At 45.3% G+C, this 14377-nt stretch overlaps 1 protein-coding gene across 1 annotated transcript in view; it reads left to right on the top strand.

The window, feature by feature from the left end:
* The window catches only part of gmds (GDP-mannose 4,6-dehydratase), a 151757-nt gene that overhangs the window by 49374 nt on the left and 88006 nt on the right, over positions 1 to 14377 (top strand). The window contains exon 7 of the mRNA XM_054602954.1: positions 9596 to 9723. Within this exon, the coding sequence (XP_054458929.1) occupies positions 9596 to 9723 (128 nt within the window). The remainder of the gene's footprint in view (positions 1 to 9595; positions 9724 to 14377) is intronic.

The following is a 14377-nucleotide window of genomic DNA, read 5'->3' as shown; positions in this document are numbered from 1 at the left end:
TTCCATGTCACCACAAAAGCTGTGGTTGTTTTTTGTGTCCTACAACGTGGAAATGAGATTTTTTTGAAGGAGCATCTGAAAGTAATAGAGGAGTAGACAGGAGTATAAGCTGCTCAAAGAGCCTTATTAAAGGTCACATTAGGGCTGAGCAATGTTTTCATTAAACTGCTAGCAAAGGTTTGTTTCATATTGAAGTATTTCTGTGTGCCATCTGTTGTTTATAATGATAAGGCAAGAGTTTATTCAGAAAACAGTGTTCACACAGTTTAACTTGAATGGAATAATTCCACATACAAAGTAAAAACAAATACAATTTGACAAAAAAATAAGCTTATTTTTCGCAGTCCAAAATCTGCCAATATGTTTTATCAGATGGCCTATTGATAAACTAGTTGCTCTATTTTGGTTGTGAAAAAATGACATCACTTGTCGAGACCAACAGGCTGAACCCACTTTAAACCGTAAATCAGAAGGTAAACCATTGTTGGATTTTGTACAAGTATTCAATTACATGCTCTATATAATGTCATATTCATTTATTGGTGAGAGCCAGGTCTCTCATAACTACTTGACACGCACTCACCCACATTCTGACACATAGTAAGTCGGTTGTGGTCACATTTTTTAATATGTGCCCTGAGCCCCGAGGGTCGCAGACGCTGGTTTAACCCGATTTACACGCCAGCAAGACCCAAAATGAATACCACATGACTGCGGCCCCAGCACTGAGCCCAGGTCAGCCGCTCAGGTGTTTATGATTTATCCCCTAATGAAGGCCCTGGCCACGACCCCAACCAAGGTCAGGGGTCAGCCAGTAAACCCTAATGGGTTACCGCAGATAGATAGGTGTGGGAACTGGTGCAGTTTACAACCAGCCCAGCAGAGATGATGGGGTTTGCCATCGAGGTCTTGTAAGGGAGAGTTAGTCGGTCTGGGAATGATGTGTGATGCAGTAGAAAGAATGGGTTGAATGAGAGGAGGAGTGATGGAGATAAGTAGTGTTGATCGACAGAAAATAATCTAAAATTATAATATTTGGTTAATTGATCGGGTCATCTATAAAGCAAAATGGGCACACTTTGTCTGGTTCTAGTCTCTTAAATGTGAACTGCCTTTGTAAATCTGATATCGTTTGAGTTTTGGACAGTCAGTCAGACAAAAGAACTAAACACTTTTCATCTTGCGCTCTGGAACTTTACAAAGTGTTTTGTCATTTTAGAGATTTTACATTAAATCAGATGATCGATCAGCATTATTGATCACGAAAGTAATCAACAGTTACAGCTCTAGAAATACACAAACTGAAACGATCAAATTTGTGTCCTTTTCCACATGAACACACAATGACCTTATAAGGGCAAAGCTCTCTGCTCCCTCTATAACACTCCGTTAGCCTTTTGGTGCTTCGTCAGCTCTTTTTCATCTGCTTCTCTGACTCTGCTTCTATCCTTCCATTCCTTCCTTTCCTTTTTCTTCCTCTCTCTCTTGCTTCATTTCATGTCTTCGTCCTCCTTTTTCCCACAGTCAGCATTACTGCAGCGGGCCATGTTTTTTTTTCTCTTGCCACTTCTATTCTCAGAGTTACGGCCGTCGTTGCTCATAAAGCAGGAACGCTGTGCTGTGATGTGGCCAGATGTCCCACTGTTTGCCTTGCACAACCCAGTGTGGCGCTTGTGTTGGCGGGATTGGCCAGTGTTTACCCAGGCCCCCCGGGGCCCGCTGTGACCCTGCCGCTGCCGCACTGAGAGGGCGTTTGGCTGTGCTCTCTGTCACACACAAGAGGGCTTTAGAGGCATGGCACATTTTGTCATTGTAAGGGTGTAAGGTCATACAGTACATTACACAGTGTGAGATCCACAGCTAGTGTACTGAGAGAACACTGATCCAACTTTACGTCACTCTTGGTGTCTTGGATATTGATTCAAGCCATTGAGTATTTTCTACCCTCACACCAGAAAAAGTACTGAATGAAGCATACTAAAACTGCCAGCTTACTGAAATGTAACTTCAAAGTTTACCTTGCTACTGTATTCATAATATATCTTGAAATCATCATTTTTGATCGTGTCCTCTCAGTCGCAAACTTGAAGTGTGTTAATGACGTAATGTCATCACACTTTGCAACGTTTCTTTGTTAGTACAAAATATAACATCTCTGTATTTTAGTTAAAAGATGTAAATGGATCAACTTTAGTTTCCTTTCAAATGAATTTAAAATGGCTCATTAAACATCACAGTACATTAAATACTTTATAATGTTCGAGTACAGTATGGTGGTTGTACATGATAAAGATAAGGATATCTCTGTATCACAGAGAATAAATATAAGCATTCAGCCGTTATGACGATCCCTACCCAGGTGGAGACAAAAACTTCCACCAACAGAAACTCATAGAAGTGATTTGGCAACATGTTCCACCAAACCAATGACATCACTTAAAAAGCTATTGACACATACTGCTTTTCATGTCTCCTCTGCTCTCAGCCACACCCTGAACATCTATGTTCTGTGTTTTTGTTCCTACGTATGTTATCGCACTTGTATCAGTGAGAGATGTTGGGTTATTTATAACATGTGTTCTGCCCCTCCTGTCCTTATACGCACCACTTGCACCTCTGCATAATTAGTCACTAATGAGGGAGGAAGTCTATGATGTCAGCGTCGGTGGCCCTGACATCAACCCTCTCTCATCTGCCCTCCCACACAGGAAAAGCTGTGACATCATTGTCCCAGGGTGCCAGTGGCTGTGTGTGCCTATGTTTGAGAACCAAATACAGGTTTGCTCTTTATGGGGTATTTTTTGCTCCAATGTCGTCTGCCAAAGTCACCTTACCAAGGGGCATACCGGCCAATCATCTCCGTGGCCCTGTATGGCGTGGTGTGGTGTGTCACACTGGTGGCTGCTGGGAATTGCTGTAGACGGATGAGTAAGGCTTATAACCATTTTCGCTCTCAGACTTCCTGTCCCTCTGTAGGATTCAACAAGGAGCTCTGTCTCTCACGGCGCCCAGGATGACTTAATCCCAGCAGGAATGCAATTTCTGGATTCTCTTACAGTTCTCATAAACACCTGACGGTTCAACCAATAAACAGCCCACTTCCATTGTTCTGCAGCGAGAGGTCAGAATCCGACGGTCGGGAAGAAAAAATATCCCGTTGTAAATCCTGCATGAAGCAAAGCAAACAGAAGCCTGCATCTGCCAGCCAGTTCACACCGCGGCAAGCTCCTTTCTGGTTAGCTTAGTTGTTAGCCATAATAAATAGCCCTCACACTGACTCCGAAGAGGGGGATTAGCGTTAGCAGGGGCGCTAAATAGACTCCATATTGCTTTGACATATGAGACAGTGCATTACTCCGCAGTCTCTTGGCAAGAGTGATCTGAAAAGTGAAGCCTGTGCAAATAACCAGTTCATATGTTTATTTGGTCATCATATCAACAAACACACAGCACCTCAAAACCCCCAAAATCTAATTTTGACAATAAAGACAAAACCCAAGTTTAATATATAGCTATTAGCCCTGTGTTGATCTAAGTCTGTGCAGTAAATCAGAACAGTAATATGTTTTGTGTGTGTATCCACCGGTGCTGCTACTGACCAGCTCCAGTTGTAGGCTAATCCCCTGGTTTATTTGGGGAAGTCCCATCCATCTCTCCACCCTGAGAGCTCTGTGGTTCACGCTTGGCAGTATAGAATAATATACTGTTATGTTAGGAGAGAAGACCGGTTAGCAATGGGGAAGTAAGAATAGCACTGCCAAAGTCAATGCTGCCCCCTCAAATACGCATACACATACAGCCGCTGAGCCGCTACATGCCTTTGCGTCTTCTTTCTGCTTTTGTTGAGGGGGAGCCCAAAAGGTCAGATCGCATGATAGATCTGCAACAGGATATGTTTTTCCATTTATTGGAGAGGTTATTTTCTAAGGAAATCTTCAAATAGGAATGACTCGGTCAGGGGGGCGTCGAAGGTATTTGGAATGATCGCGTAAGAAGGAACTCGGCCCGGAGCGGACACTTTTTGTTTTTCGATCTTTCGTTTCGTCGGGTGTTGATGAGAAAAAGGCTGAGTGAGAGCAGTCTAAACATCAGCTGAACTGTGGCAAGGTGAAGAGCGGAGTCTTGACGTTTAGAAAGCAGAGCCGACGACAGAGTTCTCTCCTCCACACTTTCCACCGCTTCGTATCACGTAACCAAAAAAGGCGCTTCCCTCCGCCTCCGCCTATCTTGGTTTCAGACCTATCACAAGGTCGTTTCGGTTTTTACCTTCACTCATCCCCATTGCCGCCCTCGAAACGGTGTTTGTTGTCCCAGATCACCAGGGTATCCAAGTATCATGTTGACTGAGTGCTCGCTTTGAGTGGAACTAATTACACCGTCAGTTCAGGGCTCCCCGTCGCCCTTTTTCTCAACCTTTGCTATTACCTCTCATAGAACAATCGAACCCAAAGACGTCGCTCTACAGACATCTGATTTAGTCGCACTACCGGTTTGCTGCCAGACACAATTACGTCTTTGTTTTTCGATACTATGGTGAAACACTGTCTCATTCACTCTCGGCTCATGTATCATCTACTCCCCTCTCTTTCTTCACACTCTGCCTTTCTTTCCACACACCTTTGCACACCCTGTGGCATCCATCCGTTTTTTGTTGAATCACACCAAATTTATAAAAAATAAAAAATAAAAAAAATAAAAACATGACCGTCTTGGTCTTTGTCTTTGCAACCCTCCAGCCCCATTCCAACCCTCCTCGCATTGCATTTCTTTCTCTCTGCACCCTCCCTGTCGGTTGAGTCAGCTCAGAACGAGGGCAGCAGTCTGTCAGGTGTGAATAGACGCTGTGTTGGCAGAGATGAGCGCATGACCTCTCTTGGATGCAATGCAAATATTCCTCCTCCGTCAAGGGCTCCGGAGATCAGTCAGAAAGTGAATTGTGCAATAACAGTGATGGCAGACACTGACAGGTTTTTGGCCTTGGTGGAATTTGGCCAATTCCCCAATGAAGGTAAGATTCCTCCTGCAGAATCACTCTGGAAAGTCAGGTATTTTGTTCATAACTCAGTATAGATAAAGGAGATGTGTATGAGATGAGTACACATTCATTTTGATGTAAACGAGGCTATAGGGTCGACTTAAAACCTGAAATGTGTAGGGGTGGAGATGGAAATCAAGGGATGCATTTTCCATTTCAAGTTTACCACAAAGCCTTTCATTCCCCTGGGCCATTGGTCAAAGACAGAGTGGGATTATGGGATTTGCTGTTCTGGTTGAATTCCAAAACAGGTGTCTAAACCTTGTGTTGAGGTAACCTAAGGGCTCTCTATTACGAGTCTGTGGCAATGAACCAAGAGTAAGTCTTGGCTATTTTTTTTTTCTTTACCAGCTTCAGAACGTGGCCAGTACAGACAAGCTCACGACAGAAATGACTCGACTTCAAAATGAGAATGGAATGAGTCTTTGTGGATGATTTTGTTTAAGAAAAGTAGGTCCTATTTTTGGAATGTGGCTCATTAAAGCAGTCTGGGTTACCAAGTCATTCCACATTTTTACTAAGAAAAAGGAGAACTTAGTAACATCCTGCAAATCCCCTTGGAGCAGATTTACGTGGTAATGAAACGCATATATACGCCAGGTCTATAATTGGAACCTGAGACTTGGCTTACGAAGGAAGTAGATGTTCTACCTGTGCCTATATACCATTATAGATCAACTTGATAAATGTTTGACATGATTCAAGACTTGAATAAACTTCATCTTTTCAGTTTTCCAGAGCGTATGTGCCATTGGGCTGAGCCATGACCACACATTATGTCTTCAAAATAAATGTTAGAGAAGAGTGATTTGAGTAAATCAGACCGCGGTTGAATCTCAATTAGTGAATGCACATAAATACACTCACAGACGGTAATATAGATGAGTGTGAGTCAGACATTTTGAGGTCTGGGTGCGTACAGTATGGGCCGGGCCGTCACACAGTTTGAAGACAGACTTCATAAGTCACCTTTCTTTAGCAGCATGGTTCTAACAACAGAATCTGTTGAGTAACCAAGGCCAGTCCAGCCAAAACCCCCCTTCTAACCCACAGTCCCTCCCTGGCTCCCCCACACTCGAGCCCCCAGCTGACAGCTCCAGTCCCCATCCTGTCTGGGCCCACATGGCCTGGCTCTGGATGGGAGACATCTCTGCACATTTCTCCTCACCTCCCTCCCTGCTCCTTTTTTTTTTTCCCCCACACTTCAGCCCAGCTGTGCCAACGAGGCCCGTGTCTTACGTTTTTCCTGTCGCTTCTCTGGCCAAAAAATGAAAAAGGAGTGATGGAAAAAAAAAAAGAGAAAGGAAACGGTTGAGTGAGAATGAGAGAGAGAGAGAGAGAGAGAGACAGAGAAAGAGATTGAGTGTCCATTTCTGGCATGGGTTTTGCTGTGTGCTCAGTTTTCACGGCCCGTGGTTTTATTAGACTTTCCGCCGGGCCGTGGGCAAGGTTAAACGGCCACTGCTGGCCCGTTTGGGCTTGAAAACCTCCTGTTAGCCCCCTCCGGCTCCCCTCGCCTGCCTCCAACCCCTCCTCCTGGCTGTCCTGCGGTGCCGCTGCCAGTAAAGGAAACACATTAACACCCGGGCCAGTAACAGAGCAGGCTTTGTCCACAGCCAGGCAGGCCGGTCCATTAGGCCCTACGCTCTGGTCCACACCGCACCAATTAGAGCAGGCAGGGAGCAGAGCCACTCCAAACATAGGTGTGAGCTTTACAAGGAGACTACAGGTGTGCTCGGGGGGAAATAATGGACTTTATTACTCATTGGGTGTACTGTGCTACACTGTATCCATCTGCCACCTTTTTAAGAGCAAAACTCGGCCCCGCAGAGTTTTGACAACCTGTGTTTAACCTGCAAACCTGAGTTTCCCTTGGAGGTTGGATGAAATCAAACCGCTGCGTTCCAGTTCACTGTAGTTACCAATCTGGGCTCACGTTACATTCACTTGCCCCACTGGGTCTTAATATACAATATACAGTAGAGAGATGCAATTTATGAAATTTGCATTTATCTATGTAACCTGTTGATATTTATTTGTATTAATCTTTTTACTTTGCAAGTTTACAGAGCTCAAGGTGACATTATAAAGTTACATGACTTTACATCGTCAATAATCACACCACTAATCAAAACCCCCCCCAAATATTTAATTTACAATTAAATAAATATATAATGATATAATGAAAAAGCAAAACAAAGCAAAAGCCTGCAGGGCTTTAATCACAAACGTTCCTTTTTTAGTTTCTAAAAGAGTTAATTTTTCATTTAAGCTTTCCAGATTTAGAATTGCATTTCCTTAAAGTTGGTATACTTCTTTAAAAAAACAAAAACAATCAGAATTAAAGCTGCAGAGTAGATAAGAAAGAAGATATCTTGACTTTTAGCCCCTAACATGGGTCAAGTAACAAAAGCACTGTATTCTTCAACTCCCATAATGCAGCTCTATAGAATCTTTCCATTAGACCCTAAACCCATTTTATTTGAAACTACACGCCCTGAGATTGTAACACAGCCTCTCCGTTAAAAAGTCCAAGCTAATATAAAGCTGGTGATCACTATAGGTTGTTTTCTTTAGAAAGTTCTGCCAATTGAGCAGTATTCATTTCCCATGATTAGTGAACTGATGTTAATGTGTAAAGTCTGCGGAGTTCCCCTAAAACATATTTGTCGATAAAGTTTTGGTCCATTGACTAATTGCTTAATCGTGTAAGCACCAGATTTATGACGTGAGAATGTATTTTAAATAAATATCCCTCACAGTGTGATGAGCCGGTCTAGCTGACATAGATGAGAGCAGAGCTGACAATCATGCATGCGTCAGTAGCAGATAAATAATTGCTGCTTGACATTTGAATATTGTTGGAGCAGTGGTATCTGCCACATCAGATGACCTAGCAGCTTGGAGAGCGGCCCCGGGGCCAGATGAGACGATCATGCAAAAACAGGATAAGTCTGACATCGGAAGGGGGTTTCCATCCGCAATTTATCTACGCTCTATAGATGCGTGCTATTTCCTATTAAACTTGTCAAAAAATATTGATTCACAGAATGGGGAATACCAGCAGGGTTTTGACTCAATAGTTCTCTGTTTAAATTTTTAATCCAGAGAAAATCTGTAGACTGGCCAGTGCCTCATTTAAACTTTATTAAACTCCAGCTCAAAATGGCGCACAGCAGCATTGACACGGGGGGTCATGCGACCAAGCTACCAACACACAACATGCTGTATTTTCTCAAATAAGCGTGTCTAACCTTCACTGGTCTGCTTTTGCTCAGCCTGCCCAGGGCTGTCGCTTTCCTATGAAATAATTACTACAAATTTGGTGCATTCGCATGATTGGGTTCATGGGATTTTCCTGTGTCTAAATGGAGTCTCTGCTCCATGTCAGGGCAACAGGGATACAGTGTCGAGACAGAGCCGCGCTATTATGGACTCAATGGGCTCGGAGCTGAAAGGCAACATTCATCTCAGACAGGATGGGTTTAGAAAAACAGTATGTAGGAGCTCTTAAGAGGTCTCCAATAGGTTCACGCAAGGTTGTGGGAGATTTATGTACAGCAGAGATGATAAGTTCGCTAAAAATAGCCACGTCTTTGATGATTTCCTTTGAAAATTAGACTTTCACATATCCCCACATATCTGCCATTTTGGCTTTTGAAGACGAGCATTGCCAGAGCTGAACTCCTCAAGCTCTAATAAGCTGTTTTCGACTAAGACGGTGGCATTATTAGACATGACACCCTAATATTTAGTGTTGATTTCCATCAGTATAATGCTGTGTTTGGGTTGGAGGACCGGTGCATATATTCTCAGGCTCTCTGCGGCATCGTTCCTCCCGCAGCAAGAGCAGAGAACCTGACACCGGGCCCTCGGTGTCCCGCCAGAAGCACCCAAAAACTTCTCTAACCCTTCTAGCGCCACAGAAATAGTCATTAGGAGCTCATTTCTTTTCCCGCAGATAATATCGCCACGTGTGTCGAGGAGCACCGCCGGGCGATCTGGCAGATGAATCTACTGTCGATGTGGTGATTCTGGACTGGACACCGCGGCCTTTACAGCAAGGGTGGTCCTGTTCGCTTGTCGTTTTTTTTTTGTGGCAGTTCCCTGTTCCTTTTTTTTGGCGTAGACAGACCGATTCTCTAAGATTTGTCTCGGCATTCAGCCCAGATTTGACACTGAAATAGCGAATTAGAGAGGAAAATGAGAGAGAAGGAATCTAAAAGGATCTAGTGGCTGAAATGTGAGGTGGTAAAGAACCGATTTGACTCGGGGTGGCTTCTTGCTTGAGTTTTTGCTTTGGCTAAAGAAGATTTGGAGCAGTAGAGGAGGTTTGGAAGGCTGTCTGTGCGTACGTGTGTGTAGTGTGATCTAGCAGTTTGGAAGGGATCTCTAAACTCTTCCACGAGGAGGCCTCGATTTCACTTATCTGTTTGTTTCTGACTATCTGTGTTTGTGTGTGTTGGACCGAGCTAAACCTCTGTAATATTTATATCCCGTATAAACTGTGATTGAATTCAGAATGTGCCAACAAAGCATTTTTCAATGTATTTGTTTTAGGTTCAAACTTTGTGACGCGTAAGATCAGCCGTTCTGTGGCAAAGATTCACCTCGGCCAACTGGAGAGCTTCAGCCTGGGCAACCTGGACTCCAAGAGGGACTGGGGCCACGCCAAAGACTACGTGGAGGTAAAACACACACACAACCATAACCGCACACGGTCCCAGAGAAAAAAAAGACACAAACTGCGCACGCACTGCTGCAGAGTTGAACAGGGTTCAGATGTGCACATAGCATTAACGGGGCATGTTTTCCCAGATCGTTTGAGGCCAGCAATATGCGATCTGCATGAAGCCTCCTATGATTCTCTGCCAAAAGAGAAACAGAGATAGAGAAGGAAAGGGGGGGAGCGGTAGGAGAGAGAGAGGGCTTCATGCTGTGAGGCCACAGACTGCACTCTGGTTTCCCACAACTCACCCATGTCCCAGATCCCTTCAGGCCCCCATCGCCATTCCCCGAACGCCCGCAGAAGAAAGAGAGATATTAAGGGAATGCTGCGTTCCCGAGGACGATGACAGAAATATGGTGTTTGTGTTAACGTAATGGTGCCAGCAGCAAGCAGAGAAAGGAGTGGGGAGATGAAACGAACAGTGGGGTCACCACGTCCAGGAGCAGACAGAGCTCAGTGTTCCTCAATGTGTGTGTGTGTGTGTGTGTGTGTGTGTGTGTGTGTGTGTGTGTGTGTGCGCGTGCGTGTGTGTGTGTGTGTGGCTGTGGAGATGAAAGGCTCGACGGGTTGCCATGTCTGACAGCAGACCCCTCGCAGCGGACCGTGTTTTTATTAGGAGGTGATGGTGGCGGTGGAGGCGGGGGGCGGTCTTTGAGATGGGAGCGGGGGTGAGGGGGTGAGGAGGTTACGGCGGGTAACCTCGGTTTAACTGCAGATCTCAGTGTGGGGTCACTGCGTCAGAGCAGGGCGGTGGAAAAGCGGCGTCTCAAGCTGCAAAGGCGGGTTGAGGAGGCGAAGATGGCGTCAAGGAAGTGGTCACCGCCTGATACGTCAAGATCGGTCATATCCAATTTTAACCACACTGAAAAATATTTTCCTCCTGTGGGAGAAAGTTTGACTGAAAGTTTGACTTTTTAAAATGGAAGCTATTTAAAAAAAAAATTATAATCTGTTTGTCGGATGATATTTTGCTGTCACACAACCTGACTCACATCTGACAAAATGACTGATGTTAAATATAATTACCGTATTTTCCGCACTATAAGGCACACTTAAAAGCCTTTAATTTTCTCAAAAAACGACAGTGTGCCTTATAATCCGGAGCGCTTTATTTATGGATTAATTCTGGTTGTGCTTACTGACCTCGAAGCGATTTTGTGTGGTACACGGCGCTCTGTCAAAATGTTTTAGTACGACTTTGGTAAACTACAAAGCCGCACCGCAGCAGCATTACGGCCACCGTAGTCAGGAGCGTCGCGGAGTAATACATACTGTGCTTCACCATAATATTACAGTGTGCGTGTATAAGGACCCAACATGGCTCCTGTCAAGAGACACGCTTACGACGCGGACTTCAAACTCAAGGCTATCAGTCACGCAGTAGAACATGGGAATAGAGCAGCTGCGAGAGAATTCAACATTAATGAATCAATGGTACGGAAGTGGAGGAAGTTTGACTGACTGACTGTTTTGTTTCGCTTAATGCGCCTTATAGTCCGGTGCGCCTTATATATGAAAAAAGATCGAAAATAGACCATTCATTGACAGTGCGCCTTATAATCCAGTGCGCCCTATAGTGCGGAAAATACGGTATGTATCGATTAGATCTTAGAAGTTAAAGTCCAGTTCATTTTTCTCAGACAAATATGAGATGACAGGAAGGTGCGGCACTTCTAGATGGAGAAACGCAAATCAGATCTTAGAGGCAGCGCAATTGCACAGAAAGTCAAGGGAAAAACCCAAGCAGGCACAAACAGACATGCTGCATGACTCCACTCCACAAAAGTAAAGAACCAAGAGGATGAAGGGTGAAAAACTGGAAGAAAATTAAAAAAAAACTGGAGGTTTAAGTTGTAAGATAGAGATGCCTGTACGATCGTTAACAAAATATCGATTTTGTCTTTTACATCAACATTTTAGGGAATACATTTACAGTGAGGACAGAACAACTTCAGAACCTGTTGCTCGGCCCACTTTATGCCTACTGCTATGTAAAACAACAAGACTGGTTTTTATTCCTGTAAAATTCTTGGTGCTGGGTCACATTTAGCTTCCTGTTATTTTCGTCTCCCTGACAGTTGGGAGCTTACATGTTGTTCATGCAACCCTGTTTCCCTGGATTAGTGTGTATGTGTGTGTGTGTGTGTGTATGTGTGTGTGTACATACACTCGCCTGTCCAGGGCACCCTGGCTTGAGACGCCCCAGGTTTCCTGTGGGAACGGCCGACATTCCAGCTCCGGTGAATCAGGCACCTCCTCGCTGTGCGTCTCCGGTTTCCGAATTGCAGATTTCGGGGAAGCCAAACAGAAGCCTGAGGTGCTGAGGGGAACTGATGGGTGGAGGAGGAGGAGGAGGAAGGCGGAGAGGGAGGAAGGGAACAGACGCGTGTTTGTAGAACGTTTGTACATTATGCATAAATTAACCATCTCTCCCGCCGAAATTTCCCCCCCCGCCCTGCAGACCATCAAAGGCCGCGACTGTCACCGCGACGTCCTCCCCCCCCCCCGCCTGCCTCTCTCCCTCTCACTTTGAAATGTCCGTCCAGCGTCAGCACTTCGTTACCATGGCGAAGCCAAACAACTGGCAGTTTGTAAACAGAACCATGTGTGTCTGCTTTGGGCTGACAACTGCTTTTCCTCCCTCTCTCGCTCTCTCTCGCTCCCTCACCTCACCCCCACCCAGGACAGGGAAATTGCTTGTAATTGGCTGTGGATGGATTGCGGGTGGCAGGAGGGGCGTGCTGTGTGTCTGCTCTAACGACGTCTGAAGGCGTGCGGCTGGCTGGGCATCGTCTCAGCCGGGGTATCGGGTGTCCGTCCCAGGCAGGCAGACAGACCTGGAGCTGCCCGTCTACTCTCAATGGAGTCCTTTTATTGTTATTATGGTATTATGGTATGGAGGCCAGGAGCTGAGCGCTTTAGTATAAAATCAGCAGATAGACTGATTTAAATCCTCCTGATCTCATTTTGCCCTCAAAGGGGTTAAGCGTTTGGATTTTTCCAGTTTGGTGACTGCGTTTGAAACACATGGCTGCCATTTTTTTGGGGGGGAGTGTGGTTTTCGGGGATTTTGCCGATACCTAAATGATTTCTGCGTCTGGGCATGCCGAAGAGAAAAAGGAAACCCACCACAATCACTTACTATCAGAGCAGATAAAGATGTAGGAGTTGTCCATCCTCACCAAGGACTGCCCACCTCCCTCCTCGTTCCTCTCCTTCCCTGCCTGTGCCCCCATCCTGAGTTTGCCCATGGCGGGTACAGCTGTTTGAAGCAGCCCTCACCTACACCTCCTCCTCCTCCTCCCCTTCTGGCTGCAGAGAGCCATTTCCTGTGCGGAGATAGAGGGCTGGATGGGAGGGAGCTGGAGCAGAAGTCGGCCTGGTGGTTTTGCTGCTCTCTCTCCTCTCCTACTTTGTTCTGATGCCTTACTTTCTCTTCCGCCTTGTGTTTATTTAATCTTCATATTCCTCCCACCTCTTAACCCTTTTTACTCTTAGATGTTTTGTTCTGCGTCACCAGACCAGTCGCCCCCTCTTGCTTTCGTTTGGCGAGCAGTTACCACCCAGTTCCCAGATATTTCCCTCTGACATCTAATAACAGCGTCTTATTTTTCCCCTGACTGGAGCTGGCGTTTCTGTTCTCGCTGCTGTAGCGGACCAGAAACTGTTGCCAGATGAGATGCGGCTGACCCGCTGACACACAGTCCCGACAACCCCCATTCCTCGCTGCTCTTGTCTTGTTCCCATATTTATTTTCAAAATATAATTACCTGTGAAATTCTGGCCTTCAGAAGGTGCTTCCTAATGGTCTTAAGGTGTGTGTGTGTGTGTGTGTGTGTGTGTGTGTGTGTGTGTGTGTGTGTGTGTGTGTGTGTGTGTGTGTGTGTGTGTGTGTGTGTGTGTGTGTGTGTGTGTGTGTGTGTGTGTGTGGTTGTTGCCCCTGTGTGGCGGGGAGCTGTCTGATTCCTGGCATTGTGTGGAGGTGGCGAGGTGACAGGACGGCCCTGATGGTGTAATTCTTTCACCTCCTTTTATTTTTCTTGTACTTTTTTTTTTCCTTTTTTTTCCTGCCTCAGCTGCCTCTCAGTGCAGTAATGGTTACAGATGAGGCTAATTAGCCAATCACAGCGCAGATCAGGGCCAATCACAGATGATTGATGAGAGCGCCTAGTCATTCATCACATGTTTTTGGCCTTGGAGGTGACAGCGGGGGTAGGCTCCGGGACTCGGTACTGTAAACTAGACATGGACGTCGACATTTTCAGATCGTTCTAATGCCACGCAACATGCAAAAGGGCCTCATTAACTTTCTAAAAGACATTTTGAGGATTGATGGACACTTTTTGCTGTGGAGATCAGATGTGTTAGTTTTGGAGGGTGTTTAAGCCTGACAACCTTGATGTTTTGGCTCTTTGCTAGTTGAAACAAAAAAAGGAGATAAGAGATTTGATGTTCATCAGAACTTGACACGGTATTCTTCCAATTAAACGAGGCAATATTCAATTCAATTGATTTCAACAAGTGGTCACACAGCCAAGCTGATATTCTTTGCAGGCACTGACCGCACAGTTCCCACTTGGGCTTTAACTAAACGTTAATGTCATTATTGATTA

Source organism: Anoplopoma fimbria, chromosome 8, assembly GCF_027596085.1.
Source record: "Anoplopoma fimbria isolate UVic2021 breed Golden Eagle Sablefish chromosome 8, Afim_UVic_2022, whole genome shotgun sequence".
NCBI lineage: Eukaryota > Metazoa > Chordata > Actinopteri > Perciformes > Anoplopomatidae > Anoplopoma > Anoplopoma fimbria.
This window is presented reverse-complemented; position numbering and strand designations above follow the sequence as displayed.